Below are 14058 nucleotides of genomic sequence, written 5' to 3' on the forward strand. Positions count from 1 at the left end.
ATCTACTCCTGGGTTGTTGCGAGTAACATGGCACTGAATGGAATGAAATTCCGCTCAATGACCTTTGGGTCGACGCCATTAGACACTCCACTATTAGATGATGAAGGTAAGGACATTGAGCAGGTCTCATCCATGAAGGATTTAGGTGTAGTCCTCCAAAATAATGGAAAGTTCGATGAGCATATCCAATTGAAAGTTGGTAAAGCTTTTCAAACATGTGGTTGGATATATCGCACGTTAAGTCCAGAGATAGTATCACGATGCTAACTCTGTACAAGTCGATTGTTCAGCCGCATCTTGAATATGCCTCTCCCATTTGGGCTCCAATTAGTTCAGCAGGTTTGCAAAAGCTCGAGCAGGTCCAAAGATTTTTACTAGGAACATCGAGATATGAGAGAGCTCTCGTATTGGGAGAGGTTAGAAAGGTTGGGATTGTACAGTATTCAGAGAGGTACGAAAGGTATCTGATATTGTACGTTTTCAAAAGCATTCATGAGCTTTGTCCCAACCCAGGATTTAGGGTCAACTGTAGTGACCGTAGAGGCTTAACGTGCATTTTGAGAGCACCTTCAAGCCCTCGAGAATCCAGGCTAGTTAAAACAATGAAGTCCAACTCTCTTCTTTCTCGGCTCCTTCATTGTTCAATTTGCTGCCCTCAAATATTCGTAGGTTTATGTAGGGGTTGATCCAGTAGCAAGATTTAAGTCAGACTTGGACAAGTTTTTGACTAAAATTCCGGATCAACCTTATATTCAAGGATTTGCCAGATCAGCCAATTCTAATTCGTTGGTCGATCAAATAATAATATATATATAATAATATATAAAATCAAGTAAAATGAATAATCTTCTCGTCTGGAACTGCTGGGATTCCAATCCTGGTAGCGGTAAGGAAGTCCGCAAAAAAAAAAAAAAAAAAAAAAAAGAGTTCCTGACCGACCGTACCCAAGTTGTTCGAGTTGAAGGGTGCTTGAGTCGCACTTGCCAAGTCTCATCCGGAGTTCCGCAAGGTACTATACTAGGCCCAATCCTCTTCATACTTTTTATCGCACCACTACATGAATTACCCCTTGCGTCTGTAATCTCCTCTTATGCTGACGATACCAAGCTAGTGTCTGGAAGAAATACAGCGAATGGGACAGAGTTGCAAAGCGACTTAGACAGAATATATGATTGGTTTCAAGCACAGAACATGGAATTAAATGGGGATAAATTCCGTATTATGACATACGGCCAAGTTGGTACTGACCCCCCTATTTATATCGATAATTGCCGGAACCCAATCGAATCGGTAAATTCAATCAAGGATCTCGGGATAATCCTTTAAGACGATGGTAAATTTGAAGAGCATGACAGTCAAAAGTGACCAAAGCCTTTCAGACTTGCGGCTGGATATATCGAACATTCAAGTCCAGAGATGTACTGACTATGAAAACTCTGTACAAATCAATAGTCCAGCCACATCTTGAATACGCTTCCCCCAATCTGGGCCCCCATGACCACTGGGGGTTGAATAAGATTGAACGAGTACAAAAGAGTTTCACGAGAATATATTGACGGGATGTCTAAATTAAGCTATTGGGAACGCCTCAAATCATTGGGATTATACAGTATTCAACGTAGGTATTAACGTTACCTAATCCTGTTTGTGTGTTTAAATGTTCTCCATTCTTATTGTCCTAACCCGGGAATACGACATAGCGTTAGCGAGAGACGAGGAATTTCATGTGAAATGCGCCAATAAACTCATCACTTGGATAAAAAGATTGTGAGGGGCTTAAAATCTTCTTTTGTCTTAAACCGGGCACCAACTTTGTACAACTTGCTGCCGTGCTCCTCTAGACGATTCTATGCATTAGATGACCCATTGTTAAGTTTTAAACGTGACTTAGATCGGTTTTTGTTAACGATCCCAGACCAGCCCTACATTCAAGGGTGCCCTAGAGCGGCTAATTCAAACAGTTTGCACGACCAAATATTTTATAAATTATGACTCACCTTGACTTACAGAGAATTTCATTCCCTTGTATCGGTATACAAACCCGAGAATCTTTGAGGAAAAAAAAAAACTTGATTTTCATACCATGATTGATTTAAACGTAACTTGCTTTTAAGATCAAATGATGAATTGTCTAAAACCTTTCAAATTTTGACATGTTTTACATCACAGTTTCAATTTTGCTCCATAAGTATGAACTATTTGTAAGCCAATATATTGGCCTTAATTTCTGTACTGGGTTGAGTTGTCCCCTGAGTCGGGTTGTCCTGGGTCGAATTGTCCTGGGTCGAGTTGTCCGCTGGGTCGAGTTGTTCTGGAACCGTTTTCAACAGAAGCAATAAAAGACATCATTGAAGTATTAGTTAAGCCTTCCCCTTGGTCGCAACCGCTGAGATGAGTAATATGAATAAGGCTGACCAAGCAATGTTGGATTGAACTGTGGAAAAAATCAGATTGGGATTGAATGAGAGGCTTGGCATAGTGGCAAGCGAAGTGTCCTAGAATTTGGGACGTCCCCAGTTCGATTATCCTCATCGGTTCACTTTTTTAGCTTGAGAGCGAACCTCGGTCCGATCCTCCTCCTTGACCTTTGGCAAAGAAACCCTTTTGGATGCTTATCAACCACACCTACGGCGGAAAGCTATTTGATACTGGAGCTGATACTGCTTAAAGGAATTAGGAAAGGTTGATGCCATGGCTGCGTTCGAATTCGTTGGTCGGGCGAGGTTCAACCCTCCGCAGCCAATCCCTAATCTAGTTGGGAGCCTTTGTACTCCCATGAAAAAAAATAGGGTTTTGTAGGATATCCCTTGAGTATTGCACAAGACGCAACACACGATAAAACTTCGCAGGGTATGCATGCACCAAGGGCGTTCCATGGTCCCATGGCAAAAATGTGCGGTTGTCCCGATTATATGACAACTGTCCACCTTAACCTTCGCTTAGAGTAATGTAACCGTTATCCATCCCCAGATATGTGCATATTGACTGTTTTAGTAATCATTGTAATATTTTAGACCTAACCTTACCTAACCAAACCTAACATAATATTTCGGTTGCAGGGGCCTGGGGGTACCCAAATTGCACAAATGTTAGGAGGATAATGAGTACCGTAAAGTAATTGAATAAAGTCCCCCATATCAAGGTGCTCTTCCCAATTGCAAACCCAGATTGACCTGGATTAGCCAACCGCATGTGAACGTGATCGGTCATGGAACCCGTCCCTGATTTGAATTCAGTCAGTGGTAAAGTTGGGACAATGATGGCGTGCGGATTGGACAACGACGATGGTCAATCAAGTGCTCTACCTGCCACGTCTGATCGTGTCGCCGTGCATCTCAACGACCCAACCCTCCGTCATCGGTCTTCAAATTTCCCTCCCCTGGGCGGACATCATGGCTGGGCCCTCCTCTCCCTTGAACATGGTCTTCAACATGGTCTCCTACTTCCCCACTCCAGATTCAGCCTGTCCGCCCGTCCTTCGTTCACCTTGGCCGCTTTCCAATCCATCAGGTCCAGAAGGGCAGATTCCTCACCTTGAGCGCACGCCTGCCCGTCTGCAGACATTCCCTCCCAGCCAGATAAATTATGATGGCAGAGCCGGGCACTGGCAGAGAAACGTGAAACAAATCTCTCTTTTTTTCGTCCTGCCCTCATCCAAGGTCCTGGTGGCTGCAACACGGCCTGGGCTGAAAAAGGAGGCGGGCAGGCTTTGAGGGTACGCGTCTCATGTTCCAGCGGATCGCAAGAACCCGCCGGTTTGAGCGTGTGAGAGCGGTCCGTGCCACCATTCCGTTTTCTTCGGCCACGGAGCCAGTCAGCCTGGGAGCGAGCCGGTGGAGTGGGTCGCTGGCCGTTGTTGGCAAACAGGGTTGAGCGGAGTGTCTCTTTTTGACTCGGCTTGACTCGTTTGAATGGTGGGCCACCTCGTCCGTCGACGTCGGCGACCAACGTTGAACGGAGCACGGAGCCACTCGCAACCTCGGACCCTTCCTCCCCTGCCTCCCTCCCATCATCTATTTATCAATCCATTGCGCCTCGGTGATATCCCGCCACTATCTATGCTGAACAGATCAGCCAGCTCAAATGGGAGCTTCAGCATTTGGGCTCAGCCTCCAATGTTACAGCTTATTGTCTCGATCATGAGGTCACCTTGAACAAGAGGCGGTCTTACTTTTCCTCACATAGGCGGATCTCGGTAAGCATGCATTTGGGGTTGGTTTGGGTTTGGCTTCCATCATTGCATTTTGGTGGTGGATGTGCTGGCGAAAAAAAGGCCACCCATATCCCGTGAGGTCAATCTACAAATATAAATGTTTGACTTTTAGGTCGAGCAGATGTCGATGGAGGTGCCGATGCTCACCCAAGACGAGTTCTTTCGTCACCTAGAATTGCGATCCGTCCACACGATCAGTGTCAAGTTTCATTATCGCCAAGCTTTAAAAGAGCGACTCCGAGCCTCCACCAAGCAAGACACCCAAAATGTGACCCAAAAGGTGGCACTTAAGGTGTCAAGGCCCAAATTGTTGAAGGCGTGTCATCGCAATGGCTCCACCATCCTAAGCCAAGGTAGCTCCAAGTGGGATTCGCCCAATGCCAGTCGTCGATTTTTCATGGGCGGAAGGGGTGGAACTTCGCAATCCCAATCAAGCTCAAACCTGGGCCTTCCCGCTCGTGAAGTGGGGAACGCCCCTGGCCCACCTACCAACGACCCCCTGACCTTGTTACTTCACGATCCTAATGTATACCCCATCCCCAGAGTCCATTCAGAGATCAAACAACGACTTTCTGGTGATCGAGAACCAGAGCCTCGGAGCGGCATCGTGATGCGAAGAAATCATTTACGCACTCCGGAAAACCCGTCCACTACCACCCTAAACCAATATACGACGCGAATTCGGATACAACCGCCCACCCAGCCAAGCTCATCGAACATTCTGGTGGTTCCACCCGAGTTTGCGCAAGAGTTGGCCAATCGTGGCGAATCGTCTCGAAACTGTTCAATATTCAAGAACCATTCTATTTTACAGCCTCTCTGGTCCGTGAATTCGCTGCTTTCTATGGTCAAATCCTCCAAGTCAGACCAAAATAAAAATCAGTCCGTGGAGAAGAGCCTTCCTCTCTCTGGCTTTGTCCCCATCAGTCCGCAGCCTATTCGCACGCCTCGACCAAGGCCCGCTCCAGTATTCGAATGCGAGAAATGTCAGCTCAAGTTCCATGCCCATACCGACCTCAATTTTCACGAGAAAAGCTGTCGCAAGTTCTGCCGATTTTGCCGGGTCAAGCTAGGTCTAAAACGATCTCAAAACACGTGTCGTGAATGCTTGCTACGTCTCAAAAAACGGAAGATCATCCCCATGATTCTGGCTCAGAAGAAGAGTCTGGGGAGTCTCCCCAAGTGTGATATCTGTAGCAAAATTTTCCTGAAGCGCACAGCCATGATCAAACACGTGGTGGCTCATCATGCGAGTGAGATGCACAAGGTTGATCTGGTAAAGTTCGTGTCAGACACTCGTGATCATTCGACTTTGGCTTGTCGGAGCTGAAAAGGACAACTCCTGTTTCGGGGTGGAGTCTCCAATTCATAAGAATCACAGATTACTTGAGAAATTAACTCGATTGTCAGCAACGGTAAACATGATACAGGATGTGAGTGGAATGAGCCGAGCCCGCCCAAGAAACTTAGCTGGACGTTTGACCGTGAAACTCACTTCCAATTCCCTGACCTCCCAACACCGCCTTGGTGAGACGAAACGGCTGAATGCCATTTCCAATCCCTCCTCGAAACGATCGTCACAATGAAGGAATTATTTACTATGTCTCTTACATATTTATTTATATATATATATATTGTACACTCCTGGATATCCATGTTAAACGGTGCTTGTTCGGCACGCGAAGAATAGTTTTCAAAATGCGGCCAATTCTGTACTACTCTTCACAAGTAATTTTTTCTTAGCCACTTCTTGAATATGCCTCGCCCATTTGGAATCAGGTTGGCAAAGGGTCGAGCAAATCTAAAGGTGTTGCCCAAATTAGGACAGGGAAATAGTGACTGATAATGAAAGAGCCCTCTTATAAGAGAGGGAAGAGAAATAAGGACTTCCTTTACAATATTCAGCAAAGATGCAAAAGGTCTATGATCATGTAGGTGTGATCTAAGCCAGGTTTTAGGACCAGTTTTATCGGTAGGGAGTCTATTACTGGGGCGAGTCCAAATGCGCTCAAGTCTTTTACTCGATTTTGGAGGAAGACTTTAGCCGGGCTCGCCCCAGCACTAGTAGGGACCGTTCAGCTTTAAACTCTCGCGAATCCAAGCTAGTTAGAACATAGAAGTGCCCTTCTTTCTCTGCGTCCACATTCTCTTCTTCCTTTACACTTTTATTTGCTTCCCTCTCTACATACAGATATAGAAATATCTGCCTACCTGTTCCCACTCGAGTTTTCCAAGGAGGCTTTCGAACGAGGTTACTCAAGAGCATGGACAAGGGTCAAATGTAGGTAATCTTACGCGCTGGACCTCGTAGAACACGGGTCCGGTGTATGAAAGCTTTTGGAAAAGTTCAAATGGTGCATGCTTGTAGTGAGAACCCATTGATACCATAACTGAAACGCATAACTGTTACATCATTGTTTGACTATGCCCCAAGTTTAGCTCCATGGAATGCTAGGGTCGGCGAGGTGAAACTCGCCTGGCTAGTGAAGCCGGCATCACATCTTCCAATTTTTACACTTTGTCATATCCGCATTAGTTTTGTTACTCCGTCTGTGTTCGGGGAGGAGAATCGAAGTGGGGGCATCTGTTCCGCAAGGAAACTGAGTTAACCACTGCACCACGTCTCCTCCCTTAACGCAAGCTTAGTTATTGTTGATTATTAACTCTTTCGCCTTATCTTTCCATGTTATCGCCCAACAGAGTGAAATCACTCATGGGCTGAATCATTTGGATTGTATTTTTGCACCTTGGACACAGCCAGGAAACTTCGATGCAAAACCCGTTGAAACAAGACCGACGTACACAAAAGGATAATAACAAAACAAGATTTAGCAATTCGGTTTAATTGGTCATCAGTAGACTCCGAAAAAAATGATGTTCGTATGTTAAGCAGAGTTTTAAGATGTTTGAACTAGCCGCTTTTCTTCCCAATGCCTCCGTTGGCCCATCCGAACCGCTAGACTTCTGCTATTTCTGCTGAACGTGAACACAACATATTTTGTCGGAGTCTAGTTTTTAGGATTGAGATATACTTCCTTCTCACTGCATTAAAGGTTTCTACTGGATGAATGGAGGCTCGCGTGTTACCAAAATTCGCCCATTATTTTAAAGGTGCATTGTTTTTCTTCTGGCCTTTAATGTACCATAACATGGCAAAAACTGCCCCACCACCGGCTACTACAGCCACCGCCGATCCGATCCATTGAGCGAAAGAGCGTCGATTAAGCTTCGTGATTTTTTCGCAAGCTTCGCCTCCGTAGCCGTCAAAAAACTGCGGACGTCTCGGGTTTAACCCGACTGGAATGGTCGCCGATTTATAAAGTTCGGGCTGCAGAACTGGGCGTATGACTGGGGCATCATCCCTACTCCAAAAATTCATTTTGAAGGTTGAGCTCTGAAAAGAGAAATGATTTCGTTCATAACATCATCCCAGAGTAACTCGACACACATCAGAAAATGCGTGACCTAGGAATACTGGACACATTGAAAGACTCTACACTAGAGCTGTGCATCGGATTCGACAGGGTCTCCGAATTCGATCCGAAGTGATTTTTTTAATCCGAATCTGAGAGCTTTGTCTAATCCGAAAGAATCCGAATCCGAAATTTTTCTCGGATCCGAATCTTTTGCTTCTGATTCTAATCTGATTCTTTCACTCAATTGACTTCATGAGAACTCATAAAACTTTAAATAAATGTGCTTTTTGCCACTTAAACATGCTAAAATGATGAGATTGATTTCAGTTGCCTTAGTCAAAATATAATTTTCCTACTACAATAATGTCATTTTTGGTAACAATAATAGAAAAGCAACACTTGTCTTTCCGTCATATGCTTCAGTTGTAGTATAATATAGTGAATATAATTCTTTTATCAAAATGGTGCAAAAATTGTTCATTAACAGACTTGACATAACGAGGTATTCTAATTTCCTTTCTTCTAATATTGACCGTATGGACAGCAAATAATTTGATCTTTTTTCTGAAATTTTGGGGTTCTTTATTTGCGTGGGATTGCCACACAATTGTGATAATTTTTAAGCAGGTCCATGCACAGATTTTAATTTTGATGCTCTTTGACTTCCCACACATTGAGAGTTGAGAAACAAACCTTTCAAGACAAATTTACATTCATTCAGTAAATCTTGCAATTTTGGACTGCGATCAGATCCGAACTCAATCCGAATCCGAATCCAAAAATTATTGGTCAACCCGATCCGAAAAAACGGATCCGATGCACAGCTCTACTCGACACATCAGAAAATTGAACACAAGGGAAAAGTTGACACCTTGGAACATCCAACGCTTTTTCTTGCTCTTTGATCTTGTGGTGCTTACACCATTGCGCCTGATACTTGAATTTGACAGGAAACGCGGATACTTTACTTCTTCATTTCCAAATTTCCATTATAAAAGCAGGTTTGCAAATGAATTTTAATAGATCATTTTTTGACGGATAGTGAGATGAGAGTTGATGAGCCATTGGTTGCATACTTTGGCACAATTTGTCGTATCTCCTAACACATAACATTAGTTTCATTAATGTTAGATTGTTCGACATAAATGAGTCAGGAGCTCACATTTTGCCTTAACTCAGGTCCAATCCAAATTTGTTGCCTGCTTACTTGCTTTAACGTGATACTCTCGGAGAGGTGTGCTCAACGCTTGTAAGTGAAAAAAAATATTGCCATTATTTCCTCACTCTTGCTATTTCTTGCTTTTTTGTTGTCTTTCATTTTCATGTAATCAATGCGTGCAACATCAAATTTTTCCAATGTGTCTCATATTTGTTTTAGATCGTGTTTTCTACTAGGACCTTCTACTAATGTGTTCGGTTTCCCTATGTGCACAGTTCTCGATAAACGTCATTTTCCGCCGATTTGTTGGCAGTGCTCATTTATTAATTTGTGACAAAACATTAAAAGGTTTAGATACAGACTTTAAGGGTCATTATTATCGTGTTAGGTTAGGGTGGGTTAGGTTAGGTTAGGTTAAGTTTAAAAAAAAAAGTAACACCGCCAGCTAATCGGTGGAGAATAACGTTTACCACAGTTCTCTGATCGACATAAATGGGTTACCCTCGCCGGTGTATTAAACACGTGTCGGGTGGAGGAGAAGGCATCCGATCCGCCTTCCCCACCCAATGTGGCCATCTTGGCCTCCAAAGCCAAGGCTTCGGCCGGGGTAGGTGAGACCGCCTCCCGCTCTTTGTGACCTTGAACGGCACGGGTTCCGGTCCAAAAGTGGCGCTCACCCTCAGGTCGAGCATCACCCATGGCTTTAGTTTAGAGAAGGAGGCACCGATGGACCGTGATGTAGGTGTAATAACCACCGGAAGACCTCTTAGAGCCAATATAAGTTCAAGACTCAAGGCTCAAGGCTGACGAGGTCAATCGGACAAGTGACAAGAACCGAAGTGAAACGACCTTGATTATGTTTCGTAAGGAGTTTCTCATGTCCCCAAAATGATCGGGAAGGAATGGAAATCTGTTTGATGTTTGGCTATTCAATTCTAGAATTGAGAGCTCATGTTGCATACAGTGCCAAATGTAATTTCTGCTAAAGCTGATGTTGAACGGTGGTCTCTATCAATTTCTTTTCTTAGTTCCTCATGGTTCCTAAGATCCACTGGAAAAGAGTGCGGAACCAAAATTGTCAATGATCGAATTCTAGCTAGGTTGGGTGTTTCTTGTCTCTAAGATAAAGTTATTTCAGAACTCTAGATTCGGGAATGATTTGCGTTGACTCCATACACAATCATTTCACGCAATGGGCTTTTTACCTCTGGTCATCCCAGTAGTTATTATTTTGATCTATGCTGAAGCAAATCAATGCCATCCCATAAACAGAATGGGTCATGACTCATAGATGCTAAATACAAAGATGTTGAACAATCTCTCAATTCCCATGAGAGTACTAAGTCATTGATCACTGATAATAAAAGGAACCGATCACAGTTACAACTACTTTGCCAACTATTTGTCCCGCCATTATTTGCCAAAAAATATAATGGCATTACTCATTACCATGGCCCAGGAAATTTATTTTACCTTTGAAACAGTGAATTGTGTCTTTACTTAAAGAATGACAATGTTACCTCTACTACAAAAACATGTCCATGTTTTCCTATTGGAGTTAAAGCAAGTCCTGAATTTCATGGATTTGATGCACATACGAGGGATGAAAAAGGCAGTTTCACTTGCCCCATCCATTCCATCCCCTTTTGTTAGTTCTATTTCAGTCCATGCTTAAACATCACAGAACACCATTTAGGATGATCCATCAAACAATGTTCACGGTTGCAGTATTTTTTTCTTTCTTGTGATGTTGTTAAAAGCGGACCAAAGTTCAGATATATATAAACAGGACAAAGCGTCAGTAGTGATTTTCCCTTGCAAACTTTTGTCCAAAATCACAAGGTCGACCATCCTCAAAATTCATTGAAGTTGAGGAATCCAGGGTCAGTGATATTCTTTTGCTCTCATTTGAACTAACCAATTTGTGGTGGATAAACCAAAAGTAGATTTTTCCATGTGATACACAATGATTGTACTCGCAGACTCTGTTGTACATCGTAAACGAAGTCTAGAGTAGCTTTTTGGGCTATTTATCACCCAACCTCCGGCTTTTACAGTAAGCAAAGGTATCCATGGAAGGAATAAAGTGGAGATGTAAACAAACACTATGATCCTAAATATTTCCGAAACGTACGATAAGAAAGTGAAAGTAACCCATGTTATAGGGCCTGTAGGGCAGTCCATGGTCAATTATGTCCGGTCGCTCAGGTCTCCTTCAAGGGCTAGGCAAGGCCACCAAGCGCGGCATCCGGAAATGTCCACAATGCGGCACGCTGAACGGCACACGCGGCTTAAGTTGCAAAAACCGAACCTGTGACTGGGTCTTCCAGCATCCCGCTAGTTCCGTCACCTCCACCGCCACTGCACCCAGCTCTGCTCTGAGGTTAGCCGTGCCCTCTTCGTCGGGGCCTCGTCCCACCCGCCCCTGGGTGGCCCCGCACGATCCATGTCTCCTGGTGACGGACGGCTCGCCACTTCAACGCCTTTTCTCGGTGCGACCCCATCCCACGCCCCCGGACGGTCTGGAACAACGGGCTTTCCTGTTGGTCCACTCACCGGTTGAGCCGGGAGACGTGGGACCCGCCAGCTTACCGTCCACCGATCCCTACAGTCCCATTTGGCCGGCCCAGAATGCCTGCTATGTCCCCGGGTGTGCCGAAACCCAGGGACCCCAGGGACCCGAGGTAGGTGGTACCTTGATAGCTTGAGGCCCACGGGGGATTGATTTTCATTGAACAGAGCCTTTGATTATATTTCTAGTCCGAGGCCGCCTGTCGAGTCTGTGTTCACTTGCGAGCCGTTGACGAGCCGAGTTTGGCCCTCCGCGGGGCCGAACCCCTCTCGGTGAAGCACTCGGTCTTGAATGATATGGCCATCACCTCCGAGTTGAAGCAGCTGATTTGGTTGGGTGCCCGTCAAAATGGGCCCTTGGTCCAACGGGTCTCGATTACCACCATGGCCGTAAAATGTCAGCCTAGTCCTATGCATCCTTTGGGCTTTCTGCATGTGGTATTTCCGGGTCGGGCCACGTTTCATTGTCCATGTCCGGCTACCGAGCAGTGTCTGCATTTTTACTCTTGCTTGGCCGTGTTCGCCTCCAGTCAGGCCTTAGCTCGGGAATTTGCGGCCGAAATCAATGGTGCTCTCTTGTCGGAGCCGGTCAAAGGTCCACACTTGGACCGTTCCGTCCCTCAGTCCGAGGTCCGTGTGTCGACCGTAGGATCCGAATTGACGTGGGAAGCTCCGGTGCTCGAATCTCAGCTTCAGATGGGCTTTGTCGAGTGGCTTAGCGGGGTGACGCAAACATTGTCGGATGGTTTAGTGTCGGCCGCGCCGCAATTTGGCGAGAAGGTCTGCGAACTAGAATACCACGTACCGCACCAATTTTGCCAAGCGCTAATTACGCGGTTATCGCCCACGTCGGATCGACTCCTGTTGCCTCACCATATACAAGAAGTGCCGGGGCGTGACGAAAGTTTGAAAAAGCAATACGTGTGGCATTTGAATAATATTTTGCAAGTGAAGAAAGCGTTTGATACTCCAATGGCAGAGCTAGAAATTGCCACGGAATACATCATTATGAGGGATGGGAAAAATGCCAGTCAAAGGCAGAAAACCCGGATCAATGCCTACTTTTGCGTGGGGAAGAATGCTGCCGGGCAACGGTTGGAGGAACCTGCTTTTATTCTGGAATGGAGTCCCCAGTATCTGTCTCAACAACTGGGTCGATTGAAGTTACGATTTGTAATAATGTTAGATTGTATTTCCGATTTAAAAACGTGATATTTAGGTACACCAAATTTGATATAATTGCATTGATTGCCTTCTTTTAGGATATCGAAGGTTGGATCAGTCAGCTAGTCACCGAGACACTGTTACAGTACATTTACTTTGGAAGGTTTTTTTTCTTTTTACAGGGAAGCGAATTTCTTTTTCATATCTTCTTCCACGGCATTCATAAAGTCCTCTGTATTTAAATACATGCCCTCTTTCACGTTCTTCAGCCCGTGAATGCAACCCGCCAAATCCTTAGTCATATTACCGTTATCTACGCTGTCCACACAAGCACTTTCCAAGGCCAAGCAGAACCTGAAAAAACACAACGCCATATGACATTGTACTTCAAAAAGAATTTTGTTATGCGCCTTGGTCGATTTACTTTTCGAGATCTTTGTTGCCGTCAAGTTGGGCCCGATGAGACAATCCACGGGTCCACGCGAAAATGCTGGCAATAGGGTTGGTCGAGGTCTTTTCGCCCTTCTGATGTTGACGATAATGGCGAGTGACAGTGCCGTGAGCGGCCTCAGATTCCACCGTCTTACCATCGGGACACACCAAGACCGACGTCATGAGACCGAGGGAGCCATAACCTTGGGCCACCACATCAGATTGAACATCTCCGTCATAGTTCTTGCACGCCCAGACGAACTTGCCCTCAGATTTCATAGCTTGAGCAACCATGTCGTCAATGAGACGGTGCTCATACCAGATCTTGTTGGCATCGAAATCTTTCTTGTAGTTCCTAATGGAAAGGATAACAATTGTGTATTTGAACCATTTGTCTGACTGAATGTTGTTTGAGCTCTTACTTCTCAAAGATTTCTTGGAAGATGTCTTTGAACCGCCCGTCGTAGCGCTTGAGGATGGTGTTTTTGGTCGACATGTACAATGGCCACTTCTTTTGAAGGGCGACATTGAATGAAGCATGAGCGAAATCGGCAATGGATTTGTCCGTGTTGTACATTCCCATGACCACTCCACCGCCATCCTTGAATTCGAACATCGTATGCTCTTGGGGACTACCTCCTTCGGGGGTATACACCAATTTCACCTGCCGAAGATAGTCGTTTGACATTGGCCCGAGGGGTCAAGATACCTAAATAATTGCGACATTACCGAACCGTTGCCGGGAATGACAAGATCGGTGGCTTTGTACTGATCACCGTGGGCGTGTCGACCAATGCAGATCGGATTAGTCCATCCGGGCACCAGGCGAGGAATGCTTTGACAGAGAATAGGCTCGCGGAATACGGTACCACCTAGAATATTTCTAATGGTTCCATTGGGCGAAAGCCACATCTTCTTGAGCTTGAACTCCTCCACCCGCTCCTCGTCGGGCGTGATGGTAGCGCACTTAATGGCCACGTTGTACTTGAGGGTGGCCAAGGCCGAGTCCACGGTAACCTGATCATCGGTGGCATCACGATGAGGCAGGCCTAAATCGTAATACTTGCAATCCAAGTCCAAGTAAGGAAAAATCAACTTGTCCT

General features: G+C 45.2%; 4 protein-coding genes across 4 annotated transcripts; 2 read left to right on the plus strand and 2 right to left on the minus strand.

The window, feature by feature from the left end:
- Positions 1-3830: 3830 nt before the first annotated feature.
- LOC131880520 (uncharacterized) lies at positions 3831-5921 on the plus strand. Its single transcript, XM_059227177.1, has 2 exons — positions 3831-4195; positions 4326-5921. Exon 2 carries the CDS (start codon positions 4335-4337, stop codon positions 5541-5543), a length of 1209 nt encoding a protein of 402 aa, XP_059083160.1. The 5' UTR covers positions 3831-4195; positions 4326-4334; the 3' UTR covers positions 5544-5921.
- A 1114-nt stretch (positions 5922-7035) lies between these two features.
- LOC131880521 (uncharacterized) lies at positions 7036-9481 on the minus strand (the record flags this gene model as incomplete). The annotated part of the gene is given in 2 exon segments (XM_059227178.1): positions 7036-7607; positions 9290-9481. Coding segments are annotated over 2 exon segments (486 nt in total), but the record flags the coding sequence as incomplete, so codon positions are not given.
- Positions 9482-10881: 1400 nt separating this feature from the next.
- Positions 10882-12709, plus strand: LOC131881377 (uncharacterized protein C2orf42 homolog). The gene is made up of 2 exons (XM_059228220.1): positions 10882-11472; positions 11549-12709. The coding sequence occupies exons 1-2, from the start codon at positions 10981-10983 to the stop codon at positions 12569-12571; spliced, it is 1515 nt and encodes a 504-aa protein (XP_059084203.1). The 5' UTR covers positions 10882-10980; the 3' UTR covers positions 12572-12709.
- Positions 12530-14058, minus strand: LOC131881379 (isocitrate dehydrogenase [NADP], mitochondrial-like; the record flags this gene model as incomplete). The annotated part of the gene is given in 4 exon segments (XM_059228224.1): positions 12530-12877; positions 12948-13310; positions 13378-13619; positions 13685-14058. Coding segments are annotated over 4 exon segments (1157 nt in total), but the record flags the coding sequence as incomplete, so codon positions are not given.

This window comes from Tigriopus californicus, chromosome 5, assembly GCF_007210705.1.
Source record: "Tigriopus californicus strain San Diego chromosome 5, Tcal_SD_v2.1, whole genome shotgun sequence".
NCBI classification, from domain to species: Eukaryota; Metazoa; Arthropoda; class Copepoda; order Harpacticoida; family Harpacticidae; genus Tigriopus; species Tigriopus californicus.

Coding starts and splice junctions, on each gene's coding strand:
- LOC131880520 (XM_059227177.1), top strand. CDS start 4,335: ATGTCGATGGAGGTGCCGATGCTCACCCAAGACGAGTTCTTTCGTCAC.
- LOC131881377 (XM_059228220.1), top strand. CDS start 10,981: ATGTCCGGTCGCTCAGGTCTCCTTCAAGGGCTAGGCAAGGCCACCAAG. Junction 11,473..11,548: donor AGGGACCCCAGGGACCCGAG/GTAGGTGGTACC, acceptor TTATATTTCTAG/TCCGAGGCCGCCTGTCGAGT.